The sequence below is a fragment of the Balaenoptera borealis genome, assembly GCF_965194805.1.
Source record: "Balaenoptera borealis genome assembly, chromosome: 1".
In the NCBI taxonomy this organism is placed as follows: domain Eukaryota; kingdom Metazoa; phylum Chordata; class Mammalia; order Artiodactyla; family Balaenopteridae; genus Balaenoptera; species Balaenoptera borealis.
This window is the reverse complement of record NC_138860.1, coordinates 172,305,111-172,319,608: the sequence shown is the minus strand read 5'-3', so window position 1 is coordinate 172,319,608 and position 14,498 is coordinate 172,305,111. Positions and strand designations below refer to the sequence as shown.

At 36.9% G+C, this 14,498-nt stretch overlaps 1 protein-coding gene across 16 annotated transcripts in view; it reads right to left on the bottom strand.

Moving 5' to 3' along the window:
- Positions 1-14,498, bottom strand: part of EYA3 (EYA transcriptional coactivator and phosphatase 3) — a 127,130-nt gene that overhangs the window by 37,261 nt on the left and 75,371 nt on the right. For 10 of the 16 annotated variants that reach the window (XM_082347956.1, XM_082347946.1, XM_082347947.1 and 7 more), the window contains 3 exons: positions 11,134-11,200; positions 8,128-8,264; positions 946-1,083 (listed from right to left, as the gene is read on the bottom strand). In XM_082347956.1, the coding sequence (XP_082204082.1) occupies positions 946-1,083; positions 8,128-8,264; positions 11,134-11,200 (342 nt within the window). Of the gene's footprint in view, positions 1-945; positions 1,084-8,127; positions 8,265-11,133; positions 11,201-13,497; positions 13,558-14,498 lie in introns of all 16 variants that reach the window. The other 6 variants (XM_082347951.1, XM_082347950.1, XM_082347953.1 and 3 more) reach the window with 4 other exon arrangements.

Here is a 14,498-nt window from a genome sequence, read left to right as displayed (position 1 = left end):
CTCAGAGCAAGGTCTTAGGAATGTAGTAACCAGTTGTTCCCAACAGACTAAGAAAAAGTAGTCCTCAATCATTTTATTGAAAACAGTTAATACTGAAAATCAAAATATTTTGTTTAATATAATCTACATCAAAACAGTTTTTCATCATCAAAGTTTATATTTTAAGAATACCTAGGACTGGTTTTATAAGGAATAATATTTAAAAGCTGGGAGAAATCAGGAGAAAGGAGGCAGATGAGAAGCCAAGTAGATGGACATTAATTTCCAATTTGGAGCAATGACAAATTCCCTGCATTGGACTTGGAAGGGTAAGGAATTAACTTCACAGTGCCTTTTGAGTTATTTTGTCTTCATTCCAAATAGCCCTGTCATAATTCTAACCTTTTAGAGGAAGAACTCAGGAAGGCAGAGATGTTTAGAGTTCAAGCTTTAATGCTATGCTTTCCATCACAAAATAGAAACAACACTGAATTTTTTGAACAAGAGAAAAGCTCACCAAGAAGTAGTAAATGGGGGTGGAGGTATAACAAAAACCACAGCAGAAAAGCAGCACACATCTCACAAAGCAGCACTCAATCTCACTTTCCATTCTATTTGGACTTCACATAAAAGAAGTCAGCAAAGCTCTAACCCATGGAGTCTTCTGCTCATTTACAGGACAAAATGCCACTGAGAACAGACTAGAACAAAATTAGACAGGTTTTCTGGACACCAACGTGCAAAAGAGGAGTCTTCAATTCTATTAAGCAGTTCACAGTCAAAGGCTTAAACTACTTATGAACCACACTCCTAGGTTCTAGTTTGTCTAACACAAAAAGCATGCACAAATGCAAATATCCTATATTACCCAGTATGTTTGGAGATACAGGTAGATTAAAAACAAAAAACAATAATAATTTAAAAAAAAAACAAAAAAACAAAACACACACAACCATGCCTGTTTACCTTGAATGGGATAAGAATAATGTGCTGGGCTTGGCTGGCTTGTGGTTAACCCTGTAGTGCAGGTAAGAACACTGTGTTGACTTGGAGATGGAGTCTGAGTTAAACCACTTTCAGGTTTCATACCTGGCCACAATGCACCTGAATCAGATAAATTGGACCAATTACAAACAAAACACTGGAACTGAGGAGCATGGTTATGCTTTCAAATATCAGCCAGTAGGTTTAAAATCAAAATCTTAAAACAAAAATAAATTTGCTTGTAAGAGAAAATTATTGAATCTCCCACTCGTAATATACCACAAGCAAATACAATTTCAAAGAATTGGGGAATGGGGCCATAGAAACAAAAATCTTGTCAAAAACCCAATAGTGATATGTATGTATGTAAGTTCACTTCAATGGTTGGGGAAAATTGATCAGCAAAGGGCTACTGACACCCTAGCATTGTTGTAGAGTGCCTGACATTCCTGTAGAGTGATAAATCATTTATCTGCATTGTCTAGGTAGGAGACATTCCACATACGTTTAAAATTCACTTACCCATTAAACAAGCACCAGATTTTTCTAAAATGTATGTATACTTCTCTGCCTTCTTAAGCTGGTTATTTTATTACCTTTATTTCTTCTGATTAGGAAAGACATACCTGCTTACTTTTATAAATTAAAAAACATTAACAGAAATATAATTTCTAATTTTTAGAAATAATAAAGTCATATATAATCCCACCATCCAGACTTAACTGCTATTCACAGTTTGCATAAGAGTCACTCAGATTTCTTCTGTTTACTAATCTCTTTTTTCTTCTTTTTAATAAAAATGGCATGTTACATGCTGTTCATAATTTGCTTTTCCACATAATACCTGAGACATATCTTTCCCTGTTAGAACATATAAGACATCATAGCTATTCACTTTTATTTTTATCACAATGCTCCTAAGTGACAATCTTTCTAAAAAGTATTTATATCCTTTCCTGCCTTCTTAGCAGGGAGGAAATAGTGACCATACCTTTTCTCAGATCTATACTGTGCTGTGCTATGTACATTACAGAAACATCCCCAGAGGCTACTGCAATATGTGAAGACATTTGCTTAGTACTAAGTAGAACTCAATTATAGTTCTATGATTTGAAGGCTCTTGTATCACTTTGTCTTTTCTCTGTGATCTGTCACTTCTTGACAATCTCCTGTTTCTGGCCGTATCTCCTTTTTCATTTGCAGTAAACTAGGAAACCATTAAAAAAGCTTGCTTCTACACGAGGGCCTAAGGATATCCTTTATGAGTGAAGAGTTTTTGTCATAAAAATTTTTTTTTTTTGGCCGCGCTGTGCAGCATGCAGGATCTTGGTTCCCCAACCGGGGATCGAACCCATGCCCCCTGCATTGGGAGCATGGAGTCTTAACCACTGGAATGCCAGGAAAGACCCCAAGTTTTTGTCATAATTTTGGCTATGCAAAAGTCTATTAAAAACCTCACTGTAGGGAGGAGATATGGGGATATATGTATAGGTATAGCTGATACATTTTGTTATAAAGCAGAAACTAACCCACCATTGTAAAGCAATTATACTCCAATAAAGATGTTAAAAAACAAAACGAAACAAAAAAAACCTCACTGTGCTCTGAATAGTTATAGCTACTGGATCAATATAGTTGAAGCTGATAATTAGGCCCAAGAAGATTCATCAAATACATTCCAGGTAAGAAATCAATACCAAGGTCAGCGACAGATTCAAATTCAATATTACCTCACTTCATATACTCTTAATCTGATAAGAAATTTATAAATATATAATGCTTTGAGAATAAGGACCTCTGCTTCACCAGGGCACTCACATATCTTAGTGTAACTCAGATCTGTAAAATTTGTTGATAAGTAAATGTAAGAATAGTAAAAGGAGATGTGAAAATCTTAAAAGGTTCACAGTGGAACATGGTAATTGCCTTGTCTCAAACTCTTTTTTTTTTTCATTGAAGTATAGTTAATTTACAATGTTGTGTTAGTTTCTGCTGTAGAGCAAAGTGATTTAGCTACACACACACACACACACACTTTTTCAGATTCTTTTCCATTATAGATTATTACAAGATATTTAGTATAGTTTCCTGTGCTATACAGTAGGTCCTTGTTATTCACCTATTTTATATACAGTAGTGTGTATGTGTTAATCCCAAACTCCTAATCTATCAAACTAAAGCATTAAAAAAACAAGACATATTCTTTTCTCTACTAAACACATGAAATAACATATTTGAGGAGATTAAGGAATGCCGACATCTCCAGCACGAATTAGGAGGGTTGCCCTCCACCCCCTTCCACCCCTTGGTTCATGATGATTTTCAGTCTTGCCCAGGTAAGCCACAGCTTAATTCCTTGTTATGGCTGACATTTAACAATAAAAAATATTTGAGAATGTAGTTTTTTTAAAACATTTATGATGTGAAATTTGAATATTAGTGCTAAGATTCTTGGTGGTTGACTATCACACTTTTTAGAAACATAGAAACAACTTGCCTTTTCAATGTCACAATAACTTTCAGATTTATTGTAAGCAATGTGTTTTTTCTCTAAATAGGTTCTGAACCTGAGGTGCTGGGTTTGGAAACATGTTTATTATTACACTGTCCTAAAATACTATCTTACTAATAAGAATAGTATTAACTGAGAGAGTTTTGCTAGTCTCATTATTCAGTATGTATCTTTAAAGTTTCAAAATGTAAAACTTCTATAAACTGGTCCATCTTATAAGGTCAGAAATTAGTGCAAAATGTCCAAGACAAGTAGAGAAAATGACAGTTTTGAATGTTTTTGGGCAGAAACATGAAGTAGCTATTGAATATTATTTTATGAAGAACAGAGGAATAAAAGACAATATGGACACTGCCTCCAGTATCACTGTAGCCCTGCTCTTTAAGTGTGTGTGTATCTATCTATCTTCCTTTAAAAGCACTCTTTCCAGAATTCCAAGTAACAAGTAGCATGAACAAATGGTGTGAATGTAGAGCACTAATGCCAGCAGCAAAGAAGAAATGAAATCCTGGCTTCCTGCCTCCTGGTCCACTGTTCTTTGCCTACAAGTAGACTTTCTCAAGTCATTTTAAGCACCAAGAGCCTGATGTAGAGCAGCAGCTGATCTAAAAATGGCAAAGGAAGTCTGCCTCTGAGTGCTGTTCTCCTGCTGCCCCACAGTGGGGTCTTATCACAAACTCTACCCAAGTTTCTCAGCACAAATACTTCCCCCCTATTGGTTAGTCACTAACCAAACTAATCTGAGCAGTCCACTTTGCAGTAATATATATCAGAGTAGTGGAAATTTAGAGAAGATTAGTTTGGTTAAGAATTGAAGTACATATAAATGCTAAAAAAACCACATGAAAGAATATCTTGTTGATTTAATACCTCACTGGGATGAGCTCTTATAAATACTAAGTAATTTAATCTGAGTACTTTTGTTAACTATAAGTAGATGTATATTATGGAAAATATAGAAAGTGAAAAGAAAAAAATTGCATAGTCTCATCACACACACAAAAAATACAGACAATTCTCATTTTTGCATGGGACTGTGTTAACTGAAACCTGTACACATTGGAACTGTGTCCTCACTTTGCGTGGTTCCTTGGTAACTGAGATCAAATCTGTACTGCCTGTACTGTTAACATTCAGTTTTTCTTCCAAATTATTCTTTATGTACATATTTTTAAAAACTACTAACTTGGTATATTATATTGTATTTTCAGTTTAATATACTGCTTTTTTCAATTAATAATAAACTTTTTTCAAGACACTAAATATTCTTTAAGAATATGATTTATAATGGCTACACAGTTTTCCATTCTACGGATACACTGCAATTTAACATATACCTTTCAATTCAATATGTCTGTTGTTTCCAATCTTTTGCTATTATAAATAATGCTGTGACGAATATCTTGGTAGTAAATTTTTGTGGTTATCTCTAATTAATTCCCTAGGATAAATCCCTAAAAGTAAAATTACTGAGGGATATGGCATGAACATCCTTAAGACTCTTTTTTTTTTTTTTTTAAACATCTTTATTGAAGTATAATTGCCTTACAATAGTGTGTTAGCTTCTGCTTTATAACAAAGTGAATCAGTTATACATATACAATATGTTCCCATTTCTCTTCCCTCTTGCATCTCCCTCCCTCCCACCCTCCCCATCCCACCCCTCTAGGTGGTCACAAAGCACCGAGCTGATCTCCCTGTGCTATGCGGCTGCTTCCCACTAGCTATCTATTTTACATTTGGTAGTGTATATATGTCCATGACACTCTCTTACCCTGTCACATCTCACCCCACCCCCTCCCCATATCCTCAAGTCCATTCTCTAGTACTGTCAAATCTCCATCTCATATTAAAGTTCTTTTAAAAGAAGGTAGAACAATGGCAGTTAAGCCAATCTTTTATGAGCCCCTAAAAATGAACGAGTACCCTTTCTCTCATACGTATTCATGCAGATCACTGGAAGTTAAACCTCAAATCCTCATTCTACCATCTCACCAGATTTCTATATAGCTCTGAAAAGATATGACCACCATTCCTTTACTTTTAAAGATTAGTCATAATATGGGCTTCTTAGATTTCCTCTAGTCTTTTCTCACTTCTTTAAAAGGAGGAAACTTTTAAATTTCAAACTCAACTCTGAGATTAACTTTTTCATACAGACCTAAATTTATGAGCACTTCTGGAATTAAACAGACCAGGGTGCACTTCTAATTCTAGGCATTTACTAACTGTATGACCTCAGGTTAGTCACTTAATCCTTCTAAGCCTGTTTCCTCATCTATAAAAAGGGATAATGCTGCCACTTACTTTTTAGGGTGGTCCTGAGGGTTACATAAGAAAGTATTGTAAAGTGTGAAGCACTCATTCTCAGCATACTGCTTGCGTAGTAAGCACTCAATATTATTACAATATATTATTAATACTGTATAAATATATAACATACAATCGTATTACAATAAGATTTTCTAAAGCTCTGTTTACATCTGAAATAAAATAACAGACTAGCTAATCTAGTTTTAGTGCTAACAGGCAACACTAAGATAATAAAATTACCAAAATCTTCACAAGAAAAAAAGAAATGGAGTCTTGTTTTAACTGAAGTGTAGTTGATTTACAATACTGTGTTAATTTCAGGTGTATAGTATAGTGATACAGTTTTTTTGTTTTTTGCAAATTATATTCCATTATAGGTTATTACAAGATATTGGGTATAATTCCCTGTGCTATACAGGAAGAAATGGAGTATTTTACATCTGACTGATATAAAAGAAAAGAAGCCATGTGTTAAAGCATAAGAAAATGTCTTTCAAAAATACAGTCACTTTAAAAAGCATTATACACACACACACACACACACAAAGTATTATAAACATTTCCTTAAAATTTCCTTTATAAAATTTGAGAATATGCCATACCTATCATTCAAAGGCAAATTAAGCTAATGAACAGTTCTCTCTGAATTACTGATAAGAAAAACTTATTAAACAAGTTTCCCTCACCCCCAATTATTAAACAGAAGTAGATTAATAAAAGAGCCTGTTATAATCAATATTTCTTTATAAAATAAACACTGTTTCCTTCAAGTTTTTAACAGGGATCTACCTATTTTACAGATTTTTCTTTCTTTCTTTAAAATGAGGGAAATGCTGTTGTTATAAAAGATACCATAATATCTAGGACCTATATGCACATGGCATTGTGCTAGGTTTTCCAAAATCTGAGTTCAGAGATATAATAGGAGTTTTATTTAACACTGAACAGCAGAAATAATCAACTGTTCAACAATGTCATAAAGGGCTTTTGGCTTTCTAATAAAGAATTTAAATCAAAACAGAGAGTAAAATAAAATGTGAAATACTTTATACTTGCTGGCCTATTGTTAGCCAGCTGTTGATAAATTAGCTTTAATATATGCAAAAAGAAATAAACACAAACATATTCACAGAGTCCTGCTTCCGAAAGGACTGCTCAGTCTTGTCTGGTTAAATATATCAGAAACGTAAAATTTTACTATATACCGACAGGCACTGAGGCATGGGTGTACAAACAGGAAAACAAGAGCATTTCTGTTTCTCTTCTCTCATGAAGTTATCAACTACCACTATCATTAAACATAACCCCCAATTTTTGTTTCTAGTAGTTATCAGGAGCTAAGGAATGCTAACAAGCCTCAAGATAAGAAAGCTGTCAGTATCATAAAAGAGTAGCCAAATAGGCCAGGAAAAGTAGGAATCTCAAAACCCAAAGCAAGCAACACCCAGAATCTGTGGCAATCTGAAAGATTTCTCTAATTCCTAGCTAGTTTCAATAAAGGCTACACAGTTATAATTTTATTAACATATTGAATATTTTTTTAAAAACACAGTATTCTCTTAATTTTCTGACACCAGTTCTAGGAAAGCAGGGAAGGGGCAATAAACCACACTGACAATATCTATCAATTAACACACACACAGAAAAAGCACAGATATTAAGTGCCCAAAGAACCTCAAACTGACTTCTAGTAAATCATTCTAATTTATAGTTCATGTACAAGATACCTAAAACCAAAGAACAAAACTCTCTATGCACATGATGAGGTTGTACAAAATTGGGGATTTCCCCCTCTAAGACGACTTTCTCGTTCAGCAGAGCAACAACTGATCAGTTTGGGGCAGCAGGGAAGGAGAGGGAGAAATTGACAAAACAGAGCGGGGTTGGGGGGGGCAGAAAACTATAAGGTATATTCCATCTGGATATGTAGATTACTTGGTTTTAGCAAGAAATTAGCCACCTCAAAATATATTTGTCATGGCATCATGTTTTGTATGAAGTAAGTCAAATCAACAGTAGTAATTCCTCAAAGAGTTTCCAAACACTTGAAGATTCCAAGCTTTACAGTCAAGACTTAGTATCCTGGAAATAGCTACATTATGGCAGATAAACAACTGAGTATTGAGAAGTTATGATTTTATATGACATGCATCAAATATACTGCTGGGAAGTTGCATACCCAACTTCTATCACACCTGTGCCTGAGCAGGTGCTCTGCCAAGAACAACGTGGCATCTCTCAGCTTCCTGATCAGCCGTGCTCGCTTTTGGGGGAAAGACGGAAATTTCTGGGGGATAAAATCAACATTCTTAGCAACTGCTCACAATAGAATGCCTTACCGAAAGGAGGTAGTCCATATGTTTGGGTTGCCTGAGGGTAGACAGCATAGGGTTGAGACTGCTGCAGTGGCTGATACTGAGTCTGCCCAGGGTAAGCAGTTTCCGAAACAGGAACTGAGAGGATATGTGCATAAGGTCTAGAAAAGTTCAAGAAAACAAAAACTTTCATGTGAGAAAAGTAGGGGAAATAGCTAATACCACTAACAGCAAAGAATCAGCAATGAGGAGACTAACCTGCCACGTAAAATGTCTCTTACTATGGTCAGAAAGTAGAATTATTTTTTCCTTTCCAGGTTCTACTGTCACCTACCTAACAAACAATTTTACAGAAAATTTAACAGTCTCAAATATCTTCCTCCCAAGGTCCAGTTACTATGCCTCAAACATTTGTGGTGTGCCACATGCAAGGCCCTATGTGAGATACAAGTATGGACTAAACTCGTTTACGCCCTTATGTCTAAATATAGAATAAAACCCTAAAATGACAGAAAACTGGACAGAACAGGATTGGCAACTGGCTCCATTCTCCACCTAGCCCTCTGGGCCAAACTAAAGTTCTGAGAGGGAAAGTGGGACTTAGAGAAGAGGGTGAGGCTGGCAGAGAAAAGGTAAGCAACCGTATTAGGAAACAGGGAGTACAGGTGTGGCCCAATATCCCCAGATCGAGCCTATAAAATAGAAGTCACATAACTAATAAAATCCAGGAAGTTCTAGAAAGGACACAGAATTGCCCCGCTGATATTTAAGCCAGAGTACACTGCCACTAGTTGGTGACAACCACATCAGGTTTAGCTAGAGATTTGAACTTAACAGTAAAACTTCTGGGATTTTAAACTAGCTAGATGACCTGGTCATTTTATCCATGGAATAAGATGGTGCCACATTTTATGCACTGAATTTTTAGATACCAGTTATTTTATTTGATAAGTTATGCTGTACTTATAAGCAAGAAAGTGTCATATGTACCATATAGATCATAACAATAAAATAATGGGGGAAAGGGGTGTTTCAGAAAGGAAAAGATTTTTTTCCCCCCAGTTTTGGGGAAGAAGAAAATGAAGGAAGCCTATAAAGAAATGGTCTGTGAGCTGAGCAGATAGCATGTGCAGAAATGGGAGAGAAAGGGTGTTTTAGGAAAAGAGAAAAACTCTGGCAAAGGTACAGAGGAAGGGCTTCAGCCTGCAAGGAGCACATATTATATTAAGGGAAAGTATAGGAAGACAGACAGCAAAGACCTTGAATATGAGGCTAAAAGTGTTCAACTGGGAGTCACTGAAATTGTTGAGCAAAGAATGACAAGATCAGAGCTGTTCTTTAATAAAGATTAGTTTGACATTTCTTTGTAAAATGGATTGCGGAGGGTGCTTGAAATAGAGGCAGTTAAAAAATGTAATGCTATTTTAGTTAAGTGGTAAGGAGGTCTGCATTAAGATAGAAGGCATAGGGACTCCCCTGGTGGCGCAGTGGTTAAGAGTCCACCTGCCAACGCAGGGGACACAGGTTCGAGCCCTGGTCCGGGAGGATCCCATGTGCGGCGGAGCGGCTGGGCCCCTGCGCCATAACTGTTGAGCCTGCGCTCTGGAGCCCGAGAGCCACAACTGCTGAGGCCCGCCCACCTGGAGCCCATGCTCCACAACGGAGAGGCCGCCGAAGTGAGAAGCCCGTGCACCACGGCGAGGGGTGGCCCCCGCTCGCGGCAGCTGGAGGGGGCCCGCACGCAGCAACGAAGACCCAACACAGCCAAAAATAAATAAATAAAATAAATAAAAAATAAATAAAAAAGGAAAAAGATAGAAGGCAGAGATAATAAGGTGTCCTGAGTACAGCAGGTATACAAATATTTTTTGAACGAATGAATGAATTTGGAATATGCAATATTCACATCTCGGTAGAGCCTAAAAGACTGAATTTGAAAATTTCTATTCTTCTTAGCCAGATCTGAGACCAGGAAATAGCTCAGGTTGTAGCTGTTAATCAAATCACGTGAGAATGATTTAAAATCTTAGTGACTTCGAATGGATTAATCTCCAGATATGATAAAGATCATAATATCATTTTTTATATAGTGTCTTTATAGCTCAAATTATTTTCTTATCTTCTTCATAATGATCTCAGAGAATAGTTTCAGTCATTTCACAGAAGAAGAAAACCACATGAAAATGACTGGCCCAAGAATGCTATTAGTGTTAATACCAGGTTAGAATTTGGAGAACTCATTGAGTTGACGTTTCAATTAGCTCATTTTTTTAACTGACGCAAAATTCAAAAGGAAAAAGTTTTCTTTTTATAACATACCCATACATATCACTCACCTCTGTTACCAAAGGTGAGTGTTCTTTACGTACCCTGCCTATGTAAGCACATCAGAATTTATCCCAGTTTAATAAAGCACACTTGTATGTATCTATGTATGTAGGCTCACTCTATCAATGCACAACTGCTGGCTCGAATATACACACTGTTCTGCACCTACTCATCTTGGAGATGATTAACTTAGTGGACCTTAAATGCTGATCTTACCTCATGAGGCCCAAAATATTGCCTCTTAATGACTTCAACCCACTAAACCTGTTTAATCTCAAGCCTAGTTCTACTCTTGAGGACACTCCTAAAACAATAAACTGAACATAGATTAGGCTGAGAAGTCCCAGTCCGAGGCTGGCTTCAGCTTTTTAAATTGATCTCTCTATTAAAGTAGAGCAAAGAGAGAATGATCAGAGGTCAATCAGTAATATGTTTTCATCACTAATGGTATTTTGCATTTTTCAGTGCCTATTCATTTTGAGCAAGCTCCTGGGTAACAGTGATCTATTCCAGACAATCATTAACTTTTTAAAAGGATGTTACATAGACTATATTTAGAGGGAATGAAAAAACTGGAGTAGGGAAGAACAAGAAAGGTGAAAATAAGTTAAATGTCAACTTAATAACTTAAATATCAAGTTAAATTTTGCAATGAATCTAGAGAAAAAGCATACAGATTTTTGAAATAATTATTCAACTTACTTTGCAGAATACATTTGTGAGGTATAATCATTGGATGAGCGAGGGATGTAATCGGTGCATGTCATAACTGAAAGAAAGATATCACCAGGAAAAAGTTAGAACATTTTAAAAATGAAATGGGGAAATTTTATGTCTCACTGTATAGTCTTTCAAACTAAATAACAGACTACAACTTGGGCATCAGAAATTTAGAAAGACTATGCAGTAGGAAATACCTCACTCTTCTAATAATGGGTTTAGAGACTTTTAGAGACAGTAAAAGAAGCTAGAATGCAAGGGGTATGGTAAAGTGCTCGAAAGTCAGTACCAACTGACCTCTGCCTTCACCCATCACTGATCTACAACCATAGATGAAGCAACTTCCTAAGCTCTCAGCTGTGCTCATAGGCAAACTTAAAATGCAAGATCTATGTCTAGGAAACCACATTATACTTCTTCAGCTTATTCATTCTCTGGGTGCTAACCCTATTCTGAATAAAAGGTCATAAGAATGACTTGCAGGACGACAGATTTGGAGCAAGAACCCAATTTTATTAGAAAACTGTAGCTACTGCTGTATATAATCAACAGCAGAAAGATGTAAGTATGCTTCTGTATTACTATTTTTTCAGCTTTGTAGTAAAGGCTTTACGTTTGGCAAAGCAGAGACACACCTGAGGAACTGATGTAATACTCTGATAAACCATCAAGTAAAGAGACTTTCACAGCTAGTGTCCTCTTCACCTCCATGACTTCATCCAGAATAGATACCGTCATGAGGCTTGACCCTAATGATTTCATCTGGGATAAATACTGTAAATATTCAACTCAAGTTTGACAGATAGCAGAATCCTATTCATTAGCACTATTTCAGTCCATATTGTAGACAGAGTAACATCACACAGAGCTTGTACCAGACTCCTGAACTGTTCAAGAACTTCCTTAAACAACTATAAAGGAGGTTGCTCTATTGTGATTAGGGACTAAGGGTGAACCAACTAACTTTATGTCTAGCTGGGTTCCCTGAGTGTCTGACCCAAAAAGGGAACCCTGATCAAGATCAGATGCAGGGCCAATTCGTGCCCAACAGTACGATAAATCATCACCAGTGAGTTTATCATGAATCTTGTCCACTGCCGTTGTTCAAAGTCTTTGAAAATACTTAATGGCAATTTGCAGATTATGTTAATCCATAATCACTTTGACAAAAATGAAGGGGATCTCAATTAGATCTAAAGTTCTTAGCATTCATCGCATAGAATGGAAGTTCATTTGACTTCTACATAATGGTTCCTTCTCTGCTGACAAGTACATTCAAAAACCCAAATCCTTCTCCTCCTCTGATTTAATTTAATTCTAGAAGAGGTCCACAAAACATCCTGGGAGATCTAGGCCAATTTTTACTTCTCTAGAGAATGAATGAGCCTTGATCTTTGCAGCACTTGGGAACTATGAAAGGCTTATAAAGAGTCAGGGCAAGGGACTTCCCTGGTGGTCCAGTGGTGAAGAATCCGCCTTCCAATGCAGGGGACGAGGGTTCGATCCCTAGTTGGGGAACTAAGATCCCACATGCCATGGGCAACTAAGTCCGCGCGCCACAACTACTGAGCTTGTGCGCCTCAACAAGAGAGCCCGCATGCCGCAAACTACAGAGCCCATGCGCCACAACTAGAGAGAAGCCCGCGCACCGCAACGAAGAGCCCACGTGCCGCAATGAAAGATCCCGCATGCCTCAAGGAAGATCCCGTGTACCATAACTAAGACCCACTGCAGCCAAAATAAAGAAAGAAAATAAATAATTAAAAAACAAAAGAGTCAAGGCATAATCTGCTTAAAATCTGTAACTTCTCTGTCCCCTTGCCAAGCTGTGGGACAGCTGCCTTCCTACTAAATTGCAAAAGTATTAAGATCATTATTTTATGTGCGCTAAATACCCAAGTTTTCTGTTCCCTTGTGACAAAAAATTACATGTGAGGTGGGATAATCAAGTTTCAATGACCTATGTCAGCTACACAACAAAGCCAGACCCCAGAATAAAATTACACAAAATGGAAATAGAACCCAAATTTCTTTAGCTTTGTGTAAATAAATTTGGATGTGTTTAACTTTGTACTGGTTAAAAAAAAAAAAAAGCAGTGGAGATGAAGCAAAACCTTGAAATATATCCTGAAGGTAAAAAACTAACATGACATCCTGATGAATTTGTATGTAAGGAATGAGGAAAACGGGAATACAGGATAGTTTCTAGGTTTTCAGCTTGAGTAATTAGAGGGATAGTGAAACCACTTCCAAAGATGGGGAAGTTCGGGAAGAGGACAGATTTGGTGAAGGCTAAGGGAATAAAAAGCTTTCACACATTTTAAGTATGACTTTCCTTTTAAATACCTAAGTGGAGATGTCAAGTAGGCAGCTGGATTCACAAATGAAATTAGGGGAGAAGTCAGACTGGAAATACAAATTTGGAATTCGTTAAGAATGTATAAAACATTTAAAGTAATGCAGTAATGGATGAGAGGATGCAGAAAGAGCAAAGATGGTAGACTAGAACCAAACCCTGAGGCCCACCAACATTCAGAGTTCAGATAGTAGAAGAAAGGCCAGCAAAGGAGAAAGGTGGGAGAAAAAATAGTGGGAGGCAGGATACAAGGAGAGAAATGTCACTAGAACTAGCACTTTCAGTTACTGAAAGTATCTAATGACCTTGACAAAAGCAATTTCATTGGAAGAGTGGTGACAGAAGCTAAATTTGAGAGGGTTGAAGGGTGAATGGGAGGTGAGAAAGCAAGTGAGGGCAACTCTTTCCAGAGGTTCCAATGGGTCATGGAACAAAGAGAAGGTCTATATCTGGCAGGGGATGTGGACCCAAAGGACGGTTTTTTAAGATGGTAGATACTGAATCATGTCTCTTTACTGACAGGATGGATTAAGAAGAGAAGAACATGACGATGCAGGAATGGTATTAGGATAACCAAAGTACCAAAGTCCTTGGGGGAGGTGAGAACAAATAGGGTATGAAGCACAAATAAAAGGTTTTACCTTTGACAGGAGCAAGAATACTATTCCAATTCTGACAAGAATGAAGCAAGATAACATGGGTACAAACACAAGTAGCTTTGAAGATTTGGTGCTGGTAGGATAATAAGGGAGCTTCCTGTCACAGAGAGCTTCTATTTGAGAAGGAGTCACCAGTTAAGCATGAAGAAAGGTGAATGAGTATAGGTGCTTCGAGAGGAAAGAAGTGGTGTGAAATATTAAAAGGTAAAACTCATGAGTAAAATGTAGTAGGGTGCCCACTTGAGGCCCTGTGAGTAAATAGTCAGCTAGGTGTATAATTCATCCAATAATGTTCAGCTATTTGAATGCACTTATAGAGAAGGTGGAGAGTT